The sequence below is a fragment of the Protopterus annectens genome, chromosome 3.part1 (genome assembly GCF_019279795.1).
Source record: "Protopterus annectens isolate FY-2018-M chromosome 3.part1, PAN1.0, whole genome shotgun sequence".
Lineage (NCBI taxonomy): Eukaryota > Metazoa > Chordata > Ceratodontiformes > Protopteridae > Protopterus > Protopterus annectens.
Genome location: NC_056732.1, coordinates 60,965,769 through 60,990,602, shown reverse-complemented (window position 1 = coordinate 60,990,602; position 24,834 = coordinate 60,965,769). Strand labels below are relative to the sequence as shown.

The window sequence follows — 24,834 nt, the reverse complement described above, 5'->3', positions numbered from 1 at the left end:
GTGAGCAAGTCTCTTGAAGTACAAGTTTATGATTGCTCCCTAATAAAGGTGAATATCTAGTGTTCCTATGTTGTAATATATATTGGATAGTAGAATCCATCATACCAATAGGGTAACCTCTTTTCTCCTTTATAAAATTTAATTCAGAATGTAATGAATCATTGTCTGATGTCGTACGTGAGGCTCGGACACACTGACCTTTGAATATATTATTTTTCAGTTTCTCTGGATGACAACTAGTGTAATGTAAATAATTGTTAGAAAAAGTATCTTTTCTGTGTATAGAAGAAGTAAATGTGTTAGATTGATGTTGAATGAAAGTAAGTAAGGTAGTCCACTGTTGTTGTAGGAATATGTACATTTTAAATATTCACTACTCATATTTAAAAAATCAATAAAAGATTCCATAATACTAGATTCAGCTTCCCATGATATATAAATGTCATCTAGAAATCTGGAATAATATTTCACGTATTTGAAAAAATCACTGGAAAAAAGTACTGTGTCCTTCCAATGAAGCATTACCAAATTAGCATAGATGGGAGCACGAGCGGCTCCCATCGCTACTCCTTTTGTTTGTTTAAAGTATTCACCTTCGAAATATATATAGTTATTGTCCAATAGTATGGCCATCATTTCTTCCAGTAATCTAATTTCATCCCATTTCGAGGTTAGAATACTTGTAAGTACTGGCACTAAAGGCTTCAAGTCCTTGGTCTTTAGGGATGCATGAGAATAGGTCAATTACATCTATAGTAAGAAATGTAATATTGTCATATTTCAAATCTAAAGGAAAATTCTTTAGAAATACCCAGGAATCTTTGACCATGTGTGAGACTTTTTCATATACAAATTTCAGTTTACAATCAATATATTTTCCTAATGGGAATGTGAGACTATTGGACGGAAGGGGGGAATCACATATATTTTTATGGACCTTAGGTATACCAACAAGTGTAGCCAATTTTGGAAATTTCACTAATAAAAAAATTGTGTATCTCTTTGGTAATTCTTCCTTCTATGTAGTATTCCTCAATATAAGAATCAATCATTTGATAGGCAATATTGAGTTCGTTAATAGATATAGAAGAGTAATTACCAGAAAAATGTAACAGATCGTATATCTTTTTTATATACTGTATGTTATCGTATATAATGATGCAGCCCCCTCTGTCTGGTTTCACAACTCTAATATTTTCATTCTCCCTAAGGGCTCTTATTAATCTTTCTTCATCTTGTGTTAAATTCGCACAAGAAGCTAATTAAGTTTATTGGATTCTTGATATAGTTCTCTAATAGTTAAATTCTCATACAGATCAATACTGGGATGACTGGGAGGGTTAAATCTACTTTTTACCTTAAAGGGGGTATCTGTGTATTTTCTACATGGGATATTGTCTTTTCAGTCAAATTCAGATTTTTGAAATGGATAGCCAAATTGGCCTTTCGAATAAATTTTTTGAATTCTATAATTGTGTCTGTCAAATCAAACCTAGGATTCGGTATATATTTCATTCCTTTACTGAATAAATCAAAATGAATTCCATCAATATTCATGTCAGTGTAGTTAAATATCTTAAAATTGTGTACACATTTCCATCTGTTTCTATCCCATGGATAGTATTAGTATTACCTTGATCATAAAAATGTTCAATTTTAGACTTTAATACCACTTCTTTCTCATGAATTTCTGATTCCCGTTTGGGTGGGATTGGGTGTATTGTTTTCCACAGTGTTGAAAATCCCCCTTGTAGGGATATCTGTCATTGCGGTATGATTTGTCAAACCCTTTCCTATAATCAAAGTTTTCATTCTACTCCCTTTGCCATGTATGTTCGTAAAATTCATCTTTAGTATGTTTCTTAAATCTCATGTCAGGCGAAATATAGGCCTTACTACTATTGTATTGTTCAGTGTCCCTTGTAAGCTTTTTAGATTTTTTCTGTATAATATTAGAAATCCATGTTTTAGCTTCCTGGTATTGCTCATTATATAAATGTTCCCACTGAGAGAATAAAAGATCATTAAGAATGTTGTTGTTTAATTTTTCTGCATCAGATATAAGTTTGCTCATTTTGTCATCATTGTGTTTCATTAATAACTTCATAAAGTTAAAACCACAATTATCAAAAAAAAAAAAACAATTAAATTCCTTTACAACATCTGAAGTAAAATCTAGACCTGAAGGTAACTTGAAAAACCTCAGTCCCTCAGGTACTAATTTCATTTCATTCTTACTTAAATAAGCATTGTCTACTTTGAGAACATTAATACTTTTAACTTTTTACCCAAGGAAAAATCATGGTCTTTAAATTGTCAAACTCAATATTGTCCTTTCTTAGAACATTGTTGTCACTTTTTATTATCTTCCATTCCATAATTTAAATAATAAAAACTCATTGAATTTGTTGTCTTCAGAAGTACCATTCCCCCGGGGAGTGTACAGGTCTGAAGGCAGGTTTCACAGTACCTTTTTGTTGTTGAGTAGACAGTCCAGCAATAGAAGAATAGGTTTTGGATGGCAGTTGTCTTTTGGATTTAGCTCCGGTTCTTGTAGCTTCCTCATTAATGTCATATAAAGAAAAATCGAAAGTAAAATCAGATAAATTGATTTTACTACAGTTGCAAGATTCATTGATGTCCAAGGTGCTGGTTGTTCTCACTGGACATTCACCCTGGCCATTGGGTATATCAAGACTGTCAGAAGATACTGCTTCTTCATGCAGTTCGGATTTATTAATTGTCCTGCTAACTAAGCCTCCATCTCCGTTGTTACCCTGCATTGCTTCTTGTTCGTTTCGCCCAAAAGGTAAAGAAGCATTAATATCTAAAGGACGAGCACGCTCCAACCGCGTACTACCACCCTTTGATAATGATCCTGAATGGCCGCTCTGTAATAGTTGTCTCACTAAAAGAGTGAGATTACTCAGTTCACTTTTAAGTACCGAGATGTCTTCTCGGATATTTTTAAAGTCTTCGGAGCCCTCTTGCTTCTCCTCGTCTATAACGGGTGTTGCACCGGTGTGCTCCATAATAAGCAAACAACAGCTGAAAAACCAAGCCGGTGACTGAGAATGGAAAAACTGGTACACCAATAAGTGCTGTTGTGTTGTAACAAATATCAGCTAACGAGGACAAAACGTAAAAAACTTCAGTTTATTGAAATGTTTAAAACTAAGAGCAGCAAGTGCTGTCTTTAAATTCTGTAAGGTTTTTGGCGCCAAAAAAGTTTCAAATTGCTTGCTTTGAACCAATGTTTCAGTTCTGATGAAGCCCGGGTATGCTGGGTGAAAGCGCTCAACTCACCTTTCGTTTGTATATTTGTAGCACTTGCTGCTCTTAGTTTTAAACATTTCAATAAATTGAAGTTTTTTATGTTTTGTCCTCGCTAGCTGATATTTGTTACAACACGGAGTGACGGCACTTATTGGTGTACCCGTTTTTTCATTCTCAGTCACTGGCTTGGTTTTTCAGTTGTTATTTCTACTGTATGGAGCTTTTCTCCCTGGGCCTCCGCTGAAAATAGACATATATCCAGTCGGACCTTGCCGGTTAACGAATGTAAAATAAAAAAAATAAATAAAATAAATTTGCAGAATATTACGAGGATAAATTGATCAAGAATATAATATGTCCTGCAAGTTGTAAGACACTTTGAAGAAGTGGATAGCTTATGTCAAGTAAATTAGTATATAGTTATTCAAAATATTGATTGTATTTTTAATAACATATGGAAGTGTGAAGTAAGAGTATTCTGCCAAAATCCCCATGAGTAATAGAATGAGAGAGAGTGATGTGCAGGAGGGAAAATTTTAAGGACATGGCAAGACAGTTGGTTAATATTAGGCAGTAAATAGTAAGTGTTTAGCTTTGTATACAAGAGGTAAAGGGAATGATTTCTTGTCTCCACAAAGTTCTTGTTGAGTACTTTTCTAAATGAACCGTATAACAAATGAATGCAGCCCTGCATTCATTAGCCTAACTTAAGAGCTGTTCCCCTTGTGCTACAGGGCCTAACCAAGTAAACTACTCATTTTGCCTTCTTTGCTGATGGTTTGACTGCAACTCCCCAGTGGTGAGAGTTAGCAAATGTGTTGTCCCATCTGATAATGGCCTGGCTGTAGTTTCAATATGAAGATTTGTGACTGGAGATCTACAAAGATATAGTCTGTTTTGAGATGTAGGATGGTATTCATAAACATAGTATGAATTGCATAAGTGTATTATGTAGTACTAACCACATGCCAAATCCTTAAACAATCCACGAATGTGTCCATATTCAAAGGCGTACTTTACTAGTCTTAGCCTGTAATTGTTTATTGTTTGATTACACTGCTTAGGTGGATTCTTCCAGGTACACAGCAGTAAGCAAATGCGGCCTTGTATCTGCAGTGATGAACGGAATATGTGAATTGCAGAGTAAACTGTGATGTTAATTGTGATGTTACAACCAAAGACATGGATAAAGTCTAATCACTTCTACAGCTGTAAATTATAAGTAGTGAAGGTACTTGCGTATTATCGCAACCAGATTCCAAGCTGTTAGTATTGGGGAAAAAAATTTACATTACTTTTAGGAACACGAACAGTTTAGGAAATCCTCTTCGTATTTTCCTGTTTTGCGTGCCTTACAGATGCCTCAAATCTTGCATCCTGCTTTCTGCTGCTGTAAACAAATCGGACTGGTAGGTTGCCATCAGTTTTACACACAGCTTTCCCGTCAGAGGATTTCAGTGTTTGCTTCTGAAAGTGATCAGAAGCTGTGGAAAACTGTGTGTAAAACTGGTTTGTTTACAACAGCAGAAAGCAGGAGTGTGGACTTGAAGCCAATATCTAAAGACTGAATCACTCGCAACATGGTTGCGAAAAAAGTGCCAGTCAACGTGTTCCTCCCCACAAATACAGGCACAGCTTACTTATTTTTCCTTAACTACAGCTAGGTAACAGTATTCTGTTCATTTCCGTCCTACTAAATGGAAATGACCAAGCTTATTGCAAATCAGAGAATGCATTACACATTACACAAGGTTGCATATCTGGTTGCCATAATACGCGAGTACCAAATACCTTGGCAAAAGTGCAGTAAAGATATAATAATGACAAATAACTGTTCAGAGGCCAGAATAAACTAGCAACATTGCAGTTATTGAGTGAGAAATTAAACGCCATAGTGTAACTGAAATAGAGAAGGTGACAACTGTGTAAATGACTTTGGTTGATTACAAATGGCTGGCATAAAGCTGGTGTGTGACTAAGGAAATGTATAAAGCAAGAGAGATTTCATGTACTTTAACTGGCAGCAAGCTGTACTATATTTAAATTACTGGAAGTGATTTAGAAATGATGTCCCAACTAAATGTTTTCGGCAATAATTCAACAACTACGTGTTTGTGTTTACACTCTACAAATTGTCCTCTGTTATCAACGCACACAATTTCATATGCCTGTAAAAGGTGCACTGCTGAATGCCTCCCATGAGCATGTGTTGAATTTGTGAGAGAGCAGTATTCCCATAGAGTATATGGAAGTAATGCACTCTGAATAGCTGTGAAGCATGGGGAAAGAGTTTGTACCATTTTGTGGATTGCATTTATTTTGTTATTCAGATGCCAGTGCTTTCACTCTACCATGGCAGCCTCAAATCTAATCCAACTAGCTGCATCTTATGTTGGTGTGCAGTAGAATGAACCCTTCTCTCCTACCAGTCTCTAGAATCATTGCGAGAGGGATGGATCCCCCCCCCCCCCCCAGAAATTGGAATTTTATACTTTTTTTGTTTTGTTTTTTCATCCCATCAGTTGCCCACTGGCTCCTGTCCTGATTTACCTGGTCAGCAGGATCTGCTTTGGCCTCCCCTGGGCTAAACCATGTCCCCTTATGGCAGCTTTGCCAACTCCTCTTTTGCTTCCCTTGGGAGGTGCAAGCATGCTTCTGCAGGAGGTACACGCGTACATCTGCTCAGCCTGACTGTCTCACTTCTCATGCTGCCCTTAGCTGGTGAGACTCCTACAGTGCATATTGCAGAAAGCCTTTGCCTTGCTTCTCCCAAGATGGATGAGCCGACATTGACCACTCACTCCCATCCTCCCATCTGCAGCCCCTCATGTGCCACTAGTCCAAACACATATCTGAAACATAAAGGCTTTACCTCTGTCCCACAGGTCCACTATTATGCCACATTTTATATCTTACTGTATAGTGGTAGATTAATGTTGAGTGAATTTCTTGCCAAATTGATTGTATTGTAAGTAGTAAGGCAATCCATGCAATTTATAATGGTAAACCAGCTTTTAAAGTATGAATCATGCTTTTGATTTGCGTTTTGTTAGAACTGTTGGTCGCCCCAGATATCTAAGGGAGTAGGTCCGTGCATTCTTATTGAAACTCCTCACAAGGAAATAGAGTTAATAGAAGATTCCTCCAGATTCCGAAGTTACAGGTTTACAAACTACTTCTTCAGCTCCACGCCACTTCCTGTGCTTAGGTAAGCTTGTTATGTATTAACATTCAATGAGTTTTCAAAAAATTGCTTAAATGTAGCTTTAAATCCATTGTTGGTTCTACTATCTTTCAATATCCCTGTAGCTGCAGAATGCAGAATTAGGTTTCTGCACATTGGCTGATGCAGCACCATGCAGAAACAAACTTTCAAGTATGCAGAAAAGGCAGTCCTCTCTTGTTACTCTTAATCCATTGCATTCCAGATGTTGGAGTTTGGGTAGGGGATGCATTTGATTTGATTATTTCACAAATTAACTGAGTAAGAAGTGTTTTGGAAGGGTGAAACAGAAGCACTGGTCTGGATAAGGGACTTGTTCATCCATATTTCAGTTATTACTTGCTGTTAGTTTATGTACTCCATACACATCTGTTATTCTGTGCTGCTTTTTGTCTTGTGCTGTAGCAAACCAATCTTTGTGTATGTGCAGTGCATACATACTTATAGAAACAGTGAAGTTTTGGTCATGGTATAGTTTGCTTATTCATATAATTCTGCAAATCCATGTGATCAGATATATTCTGCACATATTTTGGCTGAAATTGTAAAGAATTCTCCTAAAAATTCTTGCAAACAAATGGTTGCTTGTGGTCGTGCTGTCTTCTGTGCCCAAGACAGAATGCAAGCTCACCTCTGAAGCTAATGAACAGGTGTATAACTCAATCTTCCTTAGACTGTGTGAAGAATTTGAAGACTTGGCCCCAGTCTTGGAGACAGATGAAGATAATCAACCCTCTATCTCTTTCTCTTGATCTGACCATAATTTGGAGCATTTGAGGCTTATGAGGTTAAAATATGAGCTGGTATCAGGTTGCTAAACCCCCCCCCCCCATTCCACTCACAAAGCCAGTAATCTAGGATTCTGTTTGGGCAGCCTGATAGAACACACCCTGCTTTTGCCCCCCCCCCCCCCCCCCAAGAAAGCACACACTCTTTCAAACCATATGTATCAAGTTCCATGTGATCTCTGTAGTCCCAGTCCTGTAAACCACAGATTGCTGCTACTCTGCAGCTTGACTGTGTAAAGCTTTTTTTTTTTTTTTTTTTTGCATTATTTGGGTGAGAGCTGACTGTGACTGAGGAGGATCATCACCAAGGCCGCCATCACGCCATCAGGAATATGGCTTTGGTTTTGTTTTACGGGACACCCTGTGCTCAAGGGGTTGGCATGCAGTGAACCTTTGTGATGCATACCACATTTCATGTGCCATGATCATTTGCCTGTGCAAAGTCGTCTTGATTGTTGTATGGGGGTGCCTGTGATGGAGGAGTATTAGTTCTTCCGGTAGGGCTAACTCATAGAAGTGTCATCAAGGAGTAGTTTGAGTATGGTGTCACTCTGCCTTCCCCTTACAGAATGAGCCTTGCTGGGAAAGTTCCAGACTCGGTCAGGGGTGCAATAGGGGTTGTTCCTTATTTGGAATAGGGTTAGGAGTTTTAGGGGATGTCCCTTACTTGGAACAGGGTTAGGAGTTTGCTCCCATGTATTCTGGTCTTCTGAGAGATTATTAACAGTTTCAAGTGATGAGGGGAGCAGTTCTAAATTAATCAGAAAAATGAATTTAATGCTTTTGTTCTTTAATTCAGCAGAACTTTATCAGAAACGTGCACAAGTCTGAGATGCTATTTGTCAGAATATTCTCCTTTCTCTGAGGTATGATCTCAGAGTTGGTGTATACATGTTTATACACGGTATTTGGAAGTGGTGTGGAGGTGCCTCCCCCCTCAGCAAAAAGAAGTTTGAAGGAGAAGAGTGGTTTTAGTGATTCACTTTTTTTTTTTTTTTTCATCTTGTTGGCATTTGGCATTTCCAGTACTGACATTTCATTGGGGAGCTCTTAATCATAGTTCAGGTCCAGTTCCAACCTTTTGTTGAAGCTTATAATGTGTGTCACTAATGTAAAGTTTGTGTGTGCCAGGACTGTGTCCCAAATCTATGCCTTTGTACTTGAGACTTTTTACTGCTGTGTCTTGGAGAGACTGACTAAAAATTTTGTAATGCAAATGCAGTCAGTGTGTTTTAACAACGGAGTACTGATTGCTGGCTTTGTAAAACATGCTAAGCTTTTCTCTTCACCTTTTATATGTTCTGACCTTGGTTCTATAATGCAGGATTGCTTATTCTTCAAAAATATGCAGGTGCTTGAGCTGGACTTCAAATCATGCATTTGGACAAGAATCACAGACTCACATTTTGCTCATTGACTGGAAATGGCTATATTTGGGTGTTTTTTACCTTCATGAAGTCTGAATCTGCATACTTTAGTGTTTTAGTTTCTGAGGTAAAACTACAGCTGTATTGATAACTGTAATGTAGCTTAACATGGGGCTATGTTTTGCTTTCTACTGTGATGTGGTAATGACAAAAGACCTTGTACTGAGTTTAATAATTTTAGCTTCTGTTTTTTTGCAGTTGGGGGGACACTGATGTCTGGTCAAACATGGTGAAGAAAGATGGTACATACACCCACAACAAACATTTCTTGCTACTACATCCAACGCTTCAGCCAAAAATGAGGACAATACTTATAGACTGGCTTTTGGAGGTATGTGTTGAACTTGAGAAGGTTCATGGCAAACAGTGGGAATGGGAGCCATAGTACTGGGGAATGCAAATGTTTTAAAATGGGGTGTGTGTGTGTGTGTGTGTGTGTGTGTGTGTGTGTGTGTGTGTGTGTGTGTGTGTGTGTGTATGCTATTTTGTTGTAGTTATCTTTATCAACATATTGTGAGATTTCATTACATAATCCAAACAAAACTCCGATGTCACCACAGGTTTATTAGAAGCTTTCAGGGTCACCCTTCATCAGCACATGTGCTGATGAAGGGTGTACTTTATCAACATATTGTGAGATTTCATTACATAACCCAGGTCTTCCTGTATTGGAGACTTAAAGGATGATGTCACTGGGCTGAGGAAATACTGAGGACTAATGCAGACTTTCTACAGCTGTGATATTACAAGGAACACTTAATTATGATGCTGTGATTTAAACTAGTTTTGCATTTTTTTTCCCCAGGTATGTGAAGTATATTCCCTTCACAGGGAAACTTTCTACTTGGCACAGGACTTCTTTGACCGGTTTATGTTAACACAAATAGGTATCAACAAAAGTAAACTTCAGCTTATTGGAATTACTGCACTCTTTATTGCTGCCAAACTAGAGGTAAGCATTGGTTTCCGAATTTGAATGTGGTCTTAATACTAAACACAAGATTCATAATGTCATAGGTCTAGGATTCTAATGTTTTATACTGCAATGGCTTCCAGAGATCGTTTAGTGTTTGAACAAGTCTATTGCGTGTGCTAATGTATTGGGCTGCTTTATGTCCATATCCGCTGTGCTTATTGCTACTTAACTTGTTAGCAGTGATGTGTAATGTTTTAGCATTTTGCTTAACTGACTTTTATAAGAAGGTCATGACTGCATTGAAACAGCCTGTTTTCAGCTCAATTGCATTTATTAAAAGGTATGAAATCCACTTAAATGTATTCTTGTCCTAGTATTCTTTTATTTTCATTTTTTGTTGGATGGGTTAGTTCCACTAGTCATATTGGGTTGCTTTTCATGGGTTCTATGAAATGCTGGATTGCAAAACCCCAGGCATCAGGAATACAAGAAACTAATGGCTAAAACAGAAAGGAGAGGAAAAAAGCTGGTGTGAATGAATAACCACCTTTAGACCATATGCATTAAGGGAAAAAATGACGGAGAGTGATTGTAAATTGGCATGAGATGGTGCTGAGGATGACTGCTGAGACTAATTTAAGTCTATCTCTTGGTACAAGCACCCACCACACAGGCAAAGGGGAATACCTGTGGCATTATCTAAACAACCACTAGCAACTGATATTTTAGTTACGTAAATTACAATATCAATTTTGCATTAATAGTATATCAAACTGGTTTCTTACCTCCACAAGCTCATTTTACTAGACTGCTGGGTATCTCTGCAGCCTTCTTTGCTAATGCTTCAGTTGATGTTTGTGCAGCTGCAGCTTGGGATTCTCTGCTTTAATAAGACATTGCTATTCGGAGAATGTCCTTTCTTATAGGTCATCATTTATAGTGGTAGCCTTTCTTAAATACCCAGGAGGTCATACTTAGGAGTGTCCTAGCGACTGAAGAGCTTGGGCTTGGACCGTCTTGGATATGAAAGTTAAATATTTGCCCTGATGATGGAGTCACATCTTCTTTCCCCAGTGCAGGGTGATAACTAGAGGAATGTTTCCTATGCAGGCTTATATTTTAGCCAGTGCTGGTCACTGGAGCCCTGTTCATGGAATGCTGGAAAAGCTAATAAGTGCAAGTTGCTGTGGGAAGATGGGAGGGGCTAGAGCCTGATTAAAGCTTCAGCACTGAGCTGACTAGAGCTGGTGACCCAGTCCTAGAGGGTGAGGGGGATGGACTCTCATCATTTAGATCTATTGTTATGGTAACTGCATAGCTTTGTTTATACAGTTACAGTCTTCGCTTCTGTCCCCTTTTCTGTCAGCCTTCAGATATTCCACTGTTTCAGCAAAAATGTGTTGGAGATGAGCGAGGTACTTGCCATTTAAGACTCTCACTCATAAGGTGTTCTAGCCATTCATGGGGACAGCATGGATGTCCAGTATCCTATTAGCAGGCTCTGGGCTGAATTGCCACAACAGTCTTTTGCTGTCAGCCTTTACTTGTGAATATCTGGTCAGATGTTTAGCTGCCTGTTGATATGAATGACACAATCTGTATAGAGAGGCCTTTTGTGTAATCGCAGCACTGAAATAGATAAGATTGAGAGTTTTGGTTCATGTCAGATGGCTACTAAACTTTAATTATTTAAATGAAAATGCGACTGCCACTGTATGAATGGCAGTATGTAGTGATGTAGATTTTAATGGGATACGACAACAAACTGCATCCTGTCATTGAATGCATTAGTCATGGGAACATAATGCACATATATTGTACTACTGTGAGTAGGTCTTAACGGATCAGTATTCCACACTCTTACCTAAAGTGCTACTAAGACCTGTTTGACATTAGTTTAATGAAAGAATAAAGAAATGCATATAAACAGAAGCTTGGGGCAGTAATTGGCTGATGAGAATCTTGGAAGGATAGAAGGGAGACGCTACAATTGTGGTAGGTTAGTAAATAGTAAGTAGCAGATGGTTGAGTTATTCATGCACTCTGTTCCCTTTCAGGAGATCTACCCGCCAAAGCTGTACGAGTTTGCTTATGTAACAGATGGTGCTTGTACTGATGATGAAATCCTGAGTATGGAGCTCATTATGCTGAAGGTAACCTACAAATCTGGCTGGCCTTATCCTTTTGGAGAAAAGGACAGAGAAACTTTCTGAATTTTGCGGACTCCTAAATTTGATGGGACTGTTTTTATTTTACTGCTAGACTGCTGTACACTGGAATCGGAAAGGTTTACTGCATGTTCAGACTCTAATTGCCTTTGATCTGTATAAAGTAATGACTTTCACTGAGTTCAGAATACCAGTCGGTACATACTGTAACTTAATTGCCTTTGTATTGAGAATAGTATGCTATTTCCATTATATTTGCACTAATTGGTTACCGGTACGTTCCCAGCTGTTAGTTCTGATCTCTCCTCAGTACTCCCGCACAACAGTAACCCTTCTGCTCCTGCTCATTACTTGGGGGATCTGTCAGTCTCCTGCAGAACAGTAACCCTTCTGCTCCTGCTCATTACTTGGGGGATCTGTCCGTCTCCTGCAGAACAGTAACCCTTCTGCTCCTGCTCATTACTTGGGGGATCTGTCAGTACTCCTGCAGAACAGTAACCCTTCTGCTCCTGCTCATTACTTGGGGGATCTGTCCGTCTCCCGCACAACAGTAACCCTTCTGCTCCTGCTCGTTACTTGGGGGATCTGTCCGTCTCCTGCAGAACAGTAACCCTTCTGCTCCTGCTCATTACTTGGGGGATCTGTCCGTCTCCTGCAGAACAGTAACCCTTCTGCTCCTGCTCATTACGTGGGGGATCTGTCAGTACTCCTGCAGAACAGTAACCCTTCTGCTCCTGCTCATTACTTGGGGGATCTGTCAGTCTCCTGCAGAACAGTAACCCTTCTGCTCCTGCTCATTACTTGGGGGATCTGTCAGTTATTTTTGGGACGTTGCCTGTTGTCTGAATGGCCAGTTTCCAAATGACTATCACTACCAAAGTTAAGTGCACATACCATAACTACTGAACTTGTTGAATGTGTTTCCGTGGCATATTGGAATACGTGTGATTTGTTGTGGATGAACCATGTTGATTTCCTAAGTGCCTGGCAGTATAAAGGGTGTGGGTGTAATGCATATGTGTGCAAAAGGGCAAGTGTGTCTTTGGCCAACAGCTGTTTATTTGACAACTTGTGGTAGAACAAGCGGCTGGTCAATAGGTGTCCAATGTTTATTTTTTTATTTATATTTGGTTACTGGGGCAGTACTGAAATCTCAATAGACCATTTGCAGGCACAGCCCAGGTGAACAGGGTCACATAACAAATGAACAAACATTTATAGATGCAAGGGTATGCTATAAAACGTGTGCTACAGCATTAAGTTCAAGAAGCAATTTAACAAAAGTCAAAACATTGGTCGAAAAATGGAATTGTGTTTAGCAGAGCTTTTTGGATAAGATGCAGCCATAATGACCCGAGATGGCTTGCGTTAAAAGAATAGCAGCATATCCTTGTATAGAGAGGTTTGAAGACGACAAGAGGCAAGTGAGAATAGTTGCAGGAAAGATTACCACAGAGAAGAGAAATGGAGAGAGGGGTATATAGAGAGAGAGAAGAGTAGAAAAAAGAAAAATGTGAAGTGCAAAGAGAAAAGGGGAGGTAGGATGAATTGGAGGCAGTAGGTGAGGTTGGTGACAAAATGAGGTAAGGAAGAGTGAAACTGGAGTGAACAGATGTGAGAGTGCTGCAGGTTCGTGTAACATGACCTTTAGAGTTCTCTAAAATCCAAGTAAATGTGGACATTTGAGTGGAATGGAGTCCCACAGTTGGGTGCCAAGGTGGAGAATGCATGATCAGTGCAGTGAGGTTCAGTTTTTGGAGTTAGGGGTGTCTCTTAGTTTCAACCCACCCTACTGGGATTCTATCTGGGGAGTGTTTGAAAAGTTTGAGAGAGGGGAAGATGTCTCATGAGAAAGGGCTTTGTTAATTAAAGATCTTGTACAAGGTTAGTAATCAGGTGTACTGGGAAATGTTTGGCTTTGGCAGGAGTTAGGCAATGGTGGTGTTAACAGGGAGTTAGTAATGAACCATCATTTTATTTGTGAAATCTACAGACCAAGGTTTGCATTATCACTAATACCTATTTCAGTTAATAAGTTGTGATCAGTTAGATCAAAGGCTTTGTAAGGTCAATAAAGATGGCTTCTGTTCGGTTCACTTTGTTCATATGGGATAAGGATGTCATCTGTGAAGGAGTAGAGAGCTATTATGGTGCTGTGTCCAGACCAGAAACCTTTTTGCTTCATAGATCGAAGCTGGTATTGATGTAAATAGGCAGTATTTTTTTTCCTAAAGTGGGATGTATTGAGACAGGATAGTATTGCTAAGCAGTAGATGGCTTTTGGGTAGTTTTGGAATAGGAATCACTTGCTGTTCTCCATATCTGTGGCGTCACCGTATTAGTTAAGCAGAGGTTGTGTTTAAAAAAAAAAAAGAAAAAAAACTATGTAATAAATCTATATAGCTTACAAAGGTGAATTAACTTATCTGAGCCTGGGGGAGTATCTTTGTATTTGGTCTGTTTTTGTTTCTATCTCTTTGGTTGTAATCTTTTTAAAGTGGAATACTGGAATGTAAAGAGGAGCAGCGTGGCTATGAGGGTGGTATGTTTGTTGTTAATTATGTGTGACAGATTGCTGGGCTCATTGAGGGAAGTCTGTGCATGAACGTTTGTTTGTGGTGGTGGTAGAGGGGTTCAGGGAAGTGAAGTTGTGCTGAATTTTTCAACAGTCAGCAGGTCAGTTTCTGTCCAGAATATTTTGACAATAAGTGAGATTTGTTTGTTTTGGTAGTGGTGGTTTTTGTATCTGCAGAAGGATTGCTGGGCTAGGTTGCCAAGTGAGATGTATTTGGCACAGGAATCTGTGGGTTGTTGCATTTCCAATTGTGCCTTGCTTCATCGCATAATTTGAGGTGTTTTTAGTGAGTTAGATATCCAGTCATGTTTATGAGGTGAAAGTAACCTTTGTACTAAGGGAAAGAAAGTGCAGTGTGTTATTTTTTAAGGTAGTTAGCCACTGCTTTGTGGTCTTTTATGGCAAGTAAGTGAGTCAACTCCTGGGGTTGGGCAATATGGCCTTGACCCCATGTTTGTATGGTCTCAGAGTTTGTATATATGATTAGAGGGGGTGTGGGGGTGCAGAGGGGGTTTGCCCCTTTATTTGTTTTAGTTTAAATTTTGCATGTGTAGAGGCTCTCTTAGTATATGCATACCAACATGTCAATATCTGCATTTTTGACATTGGCATTTTGCCAGAAGAAAAAATTGGGCGACTTCAATTTTACCTACTTGACCATATAGTAGTGCCAGGCCGCAACTGTCTTACCATGTTTTTACTGAGAATATTGGTATCACTTATAAAGGCAGCCTCTGCCCTTAATATGACAGTAGGAGACCAAAAAGGCAGGGTACTTGTGGGCAATGGTGCAGATAGTGTGTGTGGCTGTGTTGGAAGTTCTGAATGAGAAGTTGTTTTGAATGTCACTGTATAGTTTAGGCAGTAAAGTGTCAAAAGTGTGCTAGTGTTTGTGTCCGAAGTATGCTAATGTTTGCGTGTTTCATGGTGGGCAAGGAGTTGTGTTGTGTGCAGAAAAGTCACAGTACTACTAGAAATATTGTTTGAAAAGTGAGTTGTGTGCAGGAATGATGCTTGTGTATTTGTACACATATGAAGGTGCTGATGGAAGATAGGTGGTCTACAGTGTGTGTGGAAGTGCTGCAGCTGCACCCGGTCAACACTCCCATTGCTGCTACTACTACCCTTTCTTCTTGCTGTGTGATTAAAATTTGTATTCTCCTCTGTCTTCATATGACAATTAGACCCTCATACTGATCCATTTGTTTTCCCCACCTGCATCCGAATATACAAGAAGAGTAGGAGAGAGTTGGGGAATCATGGCTGTTGTCCAACAGTAGATGATTTCCCATACTCCAAGATCTGCCTTAACCAGGTGTCAGTGGTGTAGTGGGCCAACCCAGCCTTCTTCCATTTTTTTCCAAGCAACTGTTAGTGCCTGAGCTTCCTAGTTGTACCTGAGCTGCTGGGGCTGTATTCTAGGTTCTATTCCCGTGTATCATGGAGCTGGCTATCTCGAGCAAGTTTTTTAGCTGTGATGTTTGCTCCATTTTCTCAAGATTTCATTTTAAACCTATCCATTTAGCTGCCAACAAAAGTTTCTGTCTGTATGATCTTGTGAATTACACACACTTCTCCAGGTGAGGCCTTACTAATGCTGTGTTCAAGGGAAAGGTGAAGTCCGCATCACTGGAACCCACTTTTTGTTATGTACCCCCAACGTCTTGCTGGCATTCACCATTTTATTAAACAACATTAATTCAGCTCAGGGTGTTGATTTATTTTGCATCCCTTTCTTTTGTCTGCCTTGCTTAGTCACCTCATTGCAGTTTGTTTTCTGTGGATGCCCCCTTTAAAATGCATAATCCTCTGTTGTAACCTGTCTGCTTTGCATAACAAGCTGCTGCAATTTCTGTAGAGATGCCCCCATCCAAATTTACTTGATCAGTCTAACATACACGTTTGTTCATATTTAGCCTGTTTGGTGCAAATATGTGTAGTACTGGTCGCATTACAAAATCCTGTGGAACTCTGTCTACTGACTTCTGAGAGTTACCTCTTGTAACAGCAACCCCCTGCTTTTGATTAGATATTTTCCAGTTCTGTTCATTATTGTGGACCCGACCCACAAGCCTCCTGATTTTGTACTAGACTTGTCTGAGGTACAGTGCAAATGCAGCATAGGTTCAGACACAGTTACTAGGTGTCTGGGTGGTCTCCGTGGTCTCCTGGACCAATCAGATTTTCCAAATCCCATAGAACACTGCCTGGTTGAGTGACTTTTACACCTCGTAAGCTTAATCCTTTTTGCTAACTGCCAACATGTTCTCTGTCTACTGCAGAATCTTTGCAGGTGAAAGTCTTATGGACTTGTCTAGACATGTAGAACTACACTGTCAGTTTCTCTTTTTCTCTGTTTTGTTTAAGGTTTCTAGTTATTGTTTGATTCCTTGAAAAATAACTTTAAATCTGTTTATCATGAAACCAGGGGAAGGAAGTGAATGTTTGGTTTTAATTTGTAGCTGCTCTGCTGAGTACTGAAGCAGAATGTAATGGCTGTCATGGTCAGCTGTGGTCTGTGCAGTCTGCACATTACCTGACCTGTCGAGGCCAGCTTTGGGCTGTGCAGTCTGCACGTTACTCTACGTGTCGGCCAGCTTTGGGCTGTGCAATCTGCGCGTTACTCTACCTGTCACGGTCAGCTGTGGTCTGTGCAGTCTGAATGCTACTGTACCACACTGGCAAGCTGGTAACTGGTAACTGTTTGAAAAGTCAGGACCTGTTAGACTGAGTCATGAAACATGAAGACTGAATAGATGAAAAGCTGATTTGTATATAGTAACATATACAACATATTTCCCAAAATATTCCTTTTTCCTTTTGTGTATGGAGAGCAAGTGCAGTGCTGAAGTGTGGCCTTTAGTATTGTTGCTGGGTGTGTGCTGCACACACCTGGCCCAGGACTGGCATGCTGTTATGATGCTAGTTTGCTGTAAGGTCTGTCCTACTACAAGTGTTGTGCAATAGCAAAGCCTTACAGCCCTACCATAATAAGGTCTAGTGTACCTTGGCTATTCACTCCTGTCCAAATGACCTATACCATCTTTAATTCCACTACAGTGGACAAATAAGACAACTTTAAACAGTGGCACAGTAGGTAGCATTGCTTCCTCTGAGTAGGAGGTTCTTCAGTTTGGTTCTTACCTGGGGTACCTTCGGTGCAGATCCACATACCCTCCATGTGTTCACATGGGCTTTCTCCGGGTACTCCAGTTTCTTTCCACATTCCAAAGACAGTAGGTGGATCAGAAATTCTACATTGGCCTTAGGGGTGTGTGTGTAGTACAGATGAATGACTGCATTACTAGTTGGCAGTGTGCACATTGTTTTCTAGGTGATTTGAGCACTGCTAATGTCACATCCAGACCTGATGTACAAAATGAGGGTTGGGGTTGATGCTGACTCAGATGTACACCGTTTTAATGTTGTGCTGTATTGCTGTTATGCATTTTTGTCCTGAAAGATGTCTTCCTGGACTTCATGGAAAACTTTTGATTTTTCCACCCTTTTTGTAGTCTCTTACTCCAATTAGCTTTGCAATATGACTGTTCTTTCTTCTTTGGCATTAAATATTGTGTGTAGACAATTTGTCAGCTACAGGAGATGGCTTTTCTTTCTCTGCTGGGTGTCACTGATGCTCACGGTTTTAAAATCCTGATTCTAGAGGGGGGGGGCAAGCCGTTGTGTGACCCACTTTCAGCATTTTATTTAATTGGGTATGTCCAGCTCAGCTGGTTTACAGTGAAGGCTTAGAAAGAAAGAGTCCGTCATAACATTAAATAAAAAGTGTATATGCAGGTCAGAGATGTCATACTCTACTTGTACTCCTCTGAGTAATAAGTGACATGGCACGTATCCCATAAATAACCATCACTGACCAGACAAGTGCAAGTGACGTGGCACGTATCCCATAAATAACCATCACTGACCAGACAAGTGCAAGTGACGTGGCACGTATCCCATAAATAACCAGCACTGACCAGAGAAGCGTTTCAGCTTGAACCACTTGATTTGGTGTCATGTATTAATAAAGTTGCACAGATTTTAAAAGCTGGAGCTAATTATTTGCCTCTTGTCTGCAGCTTTTCTCCTTGGGACTGAGTTTCTTGCCTAGTCAGACTATCCCAGTTAATGAAAAGAATAATTACAGTGCAGTGCTTGTGCTGTTCAGTCTTTCATACTCTGTACAAAAGAGAATAGTTCTAAAAGTACCGTGCCTACAATGAACCACTTGATAACTGGCATGAAAGTAAAACGTACATTAGTAAGGTGTATAAAAGAGTGAAGTGTAAGGAGGTGGAATAGCTCTGTTGTAGCAGGGTGCTGGTAAGGATAACCTCCTGAAACTGACAGGAACTTGGAAGTTTACAGAAAGATGCTAAATGGAAAGGTTATAGTGGTTGTATGCTAAATATCCACGCGCATTACAGTTCTAGTAGATAAGTGATTGCAGGCAGTACTATAATGCAGATCTTTAGCAGTAATACTGCAAGCCAGTATGTTAATACAGACTGCACATGGTCTGCAGTGCAGTAGTTTTTCAGCTAGACAGAACTGGGCAACCTGAACCTGCTGGCAACATCACAAACAGACCTCCATTTGCTTCATCTGTTCAGAAATGATGAAGCTGAATTTGACTGAGCCCATCAACAGGGAGCTGTTTGAAGGACAGCAGAGAGATTTGGATACCTTTAACTCTGATGCCAACAGCATGAATGAGATGAGCTGTACAAGTGTGCTGATCTATACTATATACTGGATATGTTGTCATGGCTTAGCGACTTGGAATTATTGGGGGGGGGGGGGGGTATTTCATCCAGAGAAGTTGTCACTTGAATTGCTGGAATTTGCTCTGGAAATGTCGAGGAAAAAAAAGAATACACCTTACTCGTCCTATTCATTGGACATATCTGTATCAGATCTACTAACTATTTAAGAGGGATTGCCTTGTTTTTACTAAATTTGATTTGCCAGGCCATCCTGATACTTTGGTAAGGCAATTATTTTAAGAATGTTCTTTTACTCGGTATGGTTCCTTAATTTAATTTTCTTCCTGGAAAAGGAGATCAGTCCTTCTCTAATGTAATGTAGGACAATAGACAAATTTAGCAAACTGAACCAGACCTGCACTTTTGTTTCTTATCTGGAAAAAGGAGAAAATCACCCTTTGGTGATGCTGGACATTCTGGGGATTGTTTAGTTGGCTGATATATCTCCATGCATGTCTAGTGCAATGCTGGACAAAATGTATTGTTCAGTTACACGTGTTGCCTTTTTAGCTGTCCTAATAGTATGAATGACCTCCGTAGCTTAAGATGGTCTTTCAACCCCATATGATTTTTAGAGCTGTGCTCATTAAATATGCTGTTTCTTGTCCCATTCTCTTCAGACACTGTCTTGCTGAAGGCAGTATGAACAGGGAACACAATCTACTGTGCTGTGCACGGAATGGGTTGAATTAGTTTTGTATTCTGTGATGTAGCGCAGTAGTCTATGACTTAAACAGTTCTTTTGAACAGAAGTTCAGAGATGACTTCACTTTTCACATTGGGTTCAGTAGGATTACCGTGGACTTAAAACGTTGTAACTGCTGTCTGCTCTGTAGACCCACTGAAGTGGAAGTCCAGAAGAGCAGGATTCCTATCTGTTGGTATTCTGTGCAAAACGTACCATAGCTGTGGTGGTGAATGTATCTTGGGTTTTCACTGCTCATAACTAGTGTTTATCAGGTAAGGTGAAACACATCCGCCGGAAATCATTTAGAATGTTTCTTGTTCAAGCATTTAGGCAGTAGAAGATGAGAATATGTCCCATCAGGAATTTAAAGGAAAAAAATACGTAACTGAACGGTTTGGACTCAAAAATATTATTTCCACTGCCATCTTTTTCAGAAGGCTTGCCATCTCCTCTGTCTGAAGCTTTGACATAATGATGTGATGGGACGAATGGTCAGCTGAGAGGATTGTCCAGTGCGGTCTCGAACAGTTTTAGGGAGCTCCCTTCATGGATTATTCTTGGAACACCCTTATCTGACAGACTTCCCTGGATTATAAAATTGGGGTAGGTGTTTCATTATACTGAGGAACTGGTTCACCTTGGGAACCAGCTGTGACCCTGAAGCTGAAGCATTTGCACGTCTTACTTTTGGCACCTTGATTTTGTCTACACATCTGGCATGAGAGGCTAGTAGCAGTTCATCAGAGTGCTGTGTTACTTTAAATATGAGCTAATGATCATTACTGAACTAAAGCTGGCAGCTCATGGGGTATTAGATTCATGCATAATACTTGATGTACTGCTGTTAAGTGGAATTTTATATAGCATGAAGAACACAACAGGAAAGCAGCTTTTGAATGATGTGGCAGTTTGAGCTAGTTTTCCTTTATTAGTATACTTTAACAAGTGGAGTTCAGAAAGATGTTACTTCCTGAAGAATCACCCCAGATGTATTGTCTTGGTAAGTATTAAAATCAACTCTTAGCTGAAGATCTGGATGCACGTGCAGTTTATTTTTCTCCTTTACCTTTGTGATCTCAAATTCACGGATGCTGCATTAACCCACTGGTTCTTTCCCCTTCCCAGAAAGTTTCCCACATCACCACATGCAAGGACTTTCCTGTTTTTCAGAAGTGAATAGCTCCTAGTAGCCACACTTCATGGGTGAGCTGGGGGAGGGGGGGACAGGATATGCTCTAGTGCTGGTGAATAATCGGTTTGAGTTTCACATTATTACCCTAAGCCCTTCTGGTGGTGTGGAGATGCTTAGCCTGGTTACCCTCATACCAGTGTGTGTTGTGCTTCTATATGCCTGCATGTGGAGCTACCACATGTGTAGCTTGGCCAGTGTCTTTCATTCATCCCTCGTCTGTCTCCTTGCATGCTGTTCCCCTCTTTGTACTAGAAGGTTCCAGTATTGTGGGCTGAACCACCATCCTGCCATAGCATGTGTAGTGTGTAGGCTTCTCTGTTCAGGCTATATGGGTAATGGAGTTAGAAGTTTTATTCTTGTCTTTCCAAGTTGGTTTGAGAACAGTATGCCTGAGTTATATGCAGCAGAGGAACAAATTCTGTACTTCCATCTTGTGTCACTTAGCAAGAGTTCACCTGAACTAGTTTGTCAGCCAGTTAGTCTTGTGGCTCTTTTAATCTACTCTGTTGTTGAGGTGACACTAAATAGTCCGAAATGTGAGCTGTTGCAAACTGCTTTATTTGTGTTTAATATAACCTTTCCAAAATTGTCAGAATAACTAAAGGAGAATGTTCAGATCTGATATAGATTGCTGATGCATTTCACAGGATGCAGTGCTTGTAGATTGTAGCAAAGGTGGATGAACTGCTGGCAGAAAGACAGTGCAGAACATAAATGTCAGCCTTCTACACGAAATAGCATGTTGTGCACTCATCATTCACTATATTGCTTGGGTGATTTGGTTAGACACTGGAAAATTATTTTTCATTTTTAGGTATGAAGATCAGGTGGCATAGGGCAGAGTTTCTACTTGATATAATCAATACCGGGGATCAGACTGCATTCCTGTGTATGCAAACTTCTGGTTTTATGAAGTAACTGGTTAAAGTGACTGCTACTGATTTGATGGTGTCTGATATTGGTTTTCTAGTCTTCATTAAGCGTATAATTAGCCAGAGATCTAATTTTTATGCCTGTGATAATCTTAAGAATTTTATACAAGATTCCCAAGGATCCTTCCTGTTTAACTCTGCTGCTGTTTGAACGACAAAAACACTGTGGCTTGTTGTACTATGAATAAGCAGATGTAGCATTAGTTTGTGTCTAATACTGGCCTACTTGTCATAAGGAGGAAATTGTGTCCGGTTCATCTGATATATGTATATGAAGCAGGGAAGGTAAATGCCGTCTACAGCCTTGTCTTGAGTACCCAGGCCATATTGTATGGCAGTCTGTAATGGTTTATGTACAAGACCTATTTTAATGATTAACAGATATTCTAGAATCATAACAAATACAGGCTTATCATTTTTGCATAATACGTGGCTGTAAAGTGTATAATGTAACCTGATAATGTGATCAAAGCCTTTGACAAGTATGTGGTATAATCTACAGGGTGTGAGTAGTTCTAAAAAGACATGGCATAAAGCTCCATGAAAACTTGCATCAGCAAACTGTTCTTTAGTTATAAATGTACTAAAAATTCTAGGAAAGCTTTTAGTGGAGAGTGATTTCTCCCCTCCTGTAAAAGCTGTCTTCCCCCCCATTGCCCTTCACTTCCAAATATGTTTAGGATGCTGACACAGGATATGAAATGCCTCGTCACCCCCCTCCCCCAATCCTGCTGGCAGTTTTGTGCAGAGGATTAAGGCTGCAAACTTTGTACCAAAATGAAAACCGTCGTGTGGTGGATTTGATTTTTCCAGTCTCCATTTGCATACTGTAAGATCTTGAACAAATTGCATAACCAGATGGAGTTGCTTCTGAATCACCTCTGAAATGACTCTTGGGGTCAGGTGCATGGCAAGGCTGTTCTTGGTAAGTTGGTTTAGGAGCAAGTTCTGGCCAAATGATCCAGAATACAAGGACCCCATGACGGTTTATTAAAAGAACCTCTCCTGTAACATCTTTTACTGGACTTCAACCTTTGACCTGTGCATCCATGTGTTTGTTGGGAAGCAGTTGGTGCTGAGTGACACAGGGTCAGCCACCATGATGTCAGATAACAAGCAGAATCAAAGTTAAATAGACTAGAAGCTGGCTGTGTAAATTGTCACTGGTGGAGAAGTAAACTTGCACTGAAAGTACCCTGCTGCTTCTGAAACCAAACTTCTTAATCAAGGGTGCTCTGTCTCCTGGTCTGGAGCTGCCTTCCAAGAGAAGCACTGGCAAGATTGGATACACAGAAGTGCTTGTTCATAATATATTCTTCCAAGCCTGATGCAAATAATAGGCTGTTGGATAAATATGATTTGTTTTGCAATGGTTCAGATAATATGCTGTGTATCCTTTGCTGGCTGTTGTGGGTATATGTGGTGTGGTACACTGAACATGCCCAATAAAAGAGGTCGCTCAAGTGATACTTAACTTTTGCCTGTCAAAGCTATATAGCGGCACATTGACTTCACCTGTGACATTTTATTAAGGCATGGGTGCAAGTCGTATCCTTGTTCACTTTTACTTGAAATTTTGTAGCTCTACCTATTTCCTGAAAAGTATATTGTGTTCCTTTTAACAAGAATGAACCTGGCCTATTGTTTAGGGAATGGATCTTTTGCTTATGAGAGTTAATGATGTCTTAGCAGCGATTACCAGGCAGAAGATTTGTCAAGAAATTCAACTTATTGAGAAGTTCTAGGAAGTAATTATGATCGGAGAAAGCCAGCCTAATCATTTTTTAATACTACATTGAGCTTCATCTGCCTTGATGTGTTACTAGTTATAGAGAAAAGTGTAGGAGAGTGACATGTTTGCCAGATTTGAAGGCCAAGAAACAGATTAACAGAAGGGAATAAATGAAAGGAAACATTTGTCTGAATAAATAGCTTTAAAGGCTGCTTGTGTGTGTGTGTGTGTGTGTGTGTGTGTGTGTGTGTGTGTGTGTGTGTGTGTGTGTGTGTGTGTGTGTGTGTGTGTGTGTGTGAGCTTCTTACTGTTCTGAAGTAGCTGGCACTTGCTGCTGTTAATGCTGCAGTGTGACAACCACTGGAGCTTAAACATCACTGAAAGGTGTTTAAACTTGTGCCCCCCCCCCCCCCAACTTTGTCCTATACTCATACTTTACTCACTGAATAAGTGTAGTAAAAACAAGAGAGAAGAATGATTTGGTCATATGCTGCCATGGTGAGTGCCTCGCACAGCTAATTTATTTTCGAAACTGGTTCCCCGTTCTGGTGGTCCCCTTGTTCATGCAGTAATAAAGCAGAGCCTGTGGATTTGGAAAGCACTACTTCGTACTGCGAGCGGCTTTTAGCAATGCGTTGTGAATGAGTTTAAGACTAGGGCTTCCCAGCTGTTGTAGACACTAACTTGGGTGAACTGAGAGACCTAGAATAGCATTCAAAATAGAATGAAAATACAGAGGTTAAAATACCTGCATGCTCCTTGGATTAAAATGAGTAGAGGGTTAGTAACTATGTAGGCTTCAAAATGTGATTGTGCTTACTGAAATGCAACTTTTATCATTTTTTAATCTGCAGGCACTGAAATGGGAGCTGTGTCCTGTAACAATTATTTCCTGGTTGAACATTTACCTGCAGATCTGCTGTGTAGAAAAACAGAACCCAAGCATGCTGCTACCTCAGTATTCGCAAGACAGTTTTGTACAGATAGCACAAGTGAGTTCTTTGAGGTTTTAGCTGTTGTCTGTAAATTTAATACAATGTCACTTAATAGGGTTAGACTACAAAATACCAAATCTTATATTTTGAAACATCTTTTTAATCCTTCTTTTAACTTTTTTTTAAAACCAGTTTGCATAAGGGTGGTGGTGG

The 24,834-nt window shown here is 39.8% G+C and overlaps 1 protein-coding gene across 2 annotated transcripts in view; it reads left to right on the top strand.

Annotated features, from left to right (window-relative positions):
- Nucleotides 1-24,834, top strand: part of CCNE2 (cyclin E2) — a 123,565-nt gene that overhangs the window by 22,477 nt on the left and 76,254 nt on the right. For both annotated transcript variants that reach the window (XM_044066570.1, XM_044066571.1), the window contains exons 5-9: nucleotides 6,330-6,484; nucleotides 8,913-9,045; nucleotides 9,520-9,666; nucleotides 11,688-11,783; nucleotides 24,541-24,678. In XM_044066570.1, coding sequence (XP_043922505.1) covers nucleotides 6,330-6,484; nucleotides 8,913-9,045; nucleotides 9,520-9,666; nucleotides 11,688-11,783; nucleotides 24,541-24,678 — 669 coding nt within the window. The remainder of the gene's footprint in view (nucleotides 1-6,329; nucleotides 6,485-8,912; nucleotides 9,046-9,519; nucleotides 9,667-11,687; nucleotides 11,784-24,540; nucleotides 24,679-24,834) is intronic.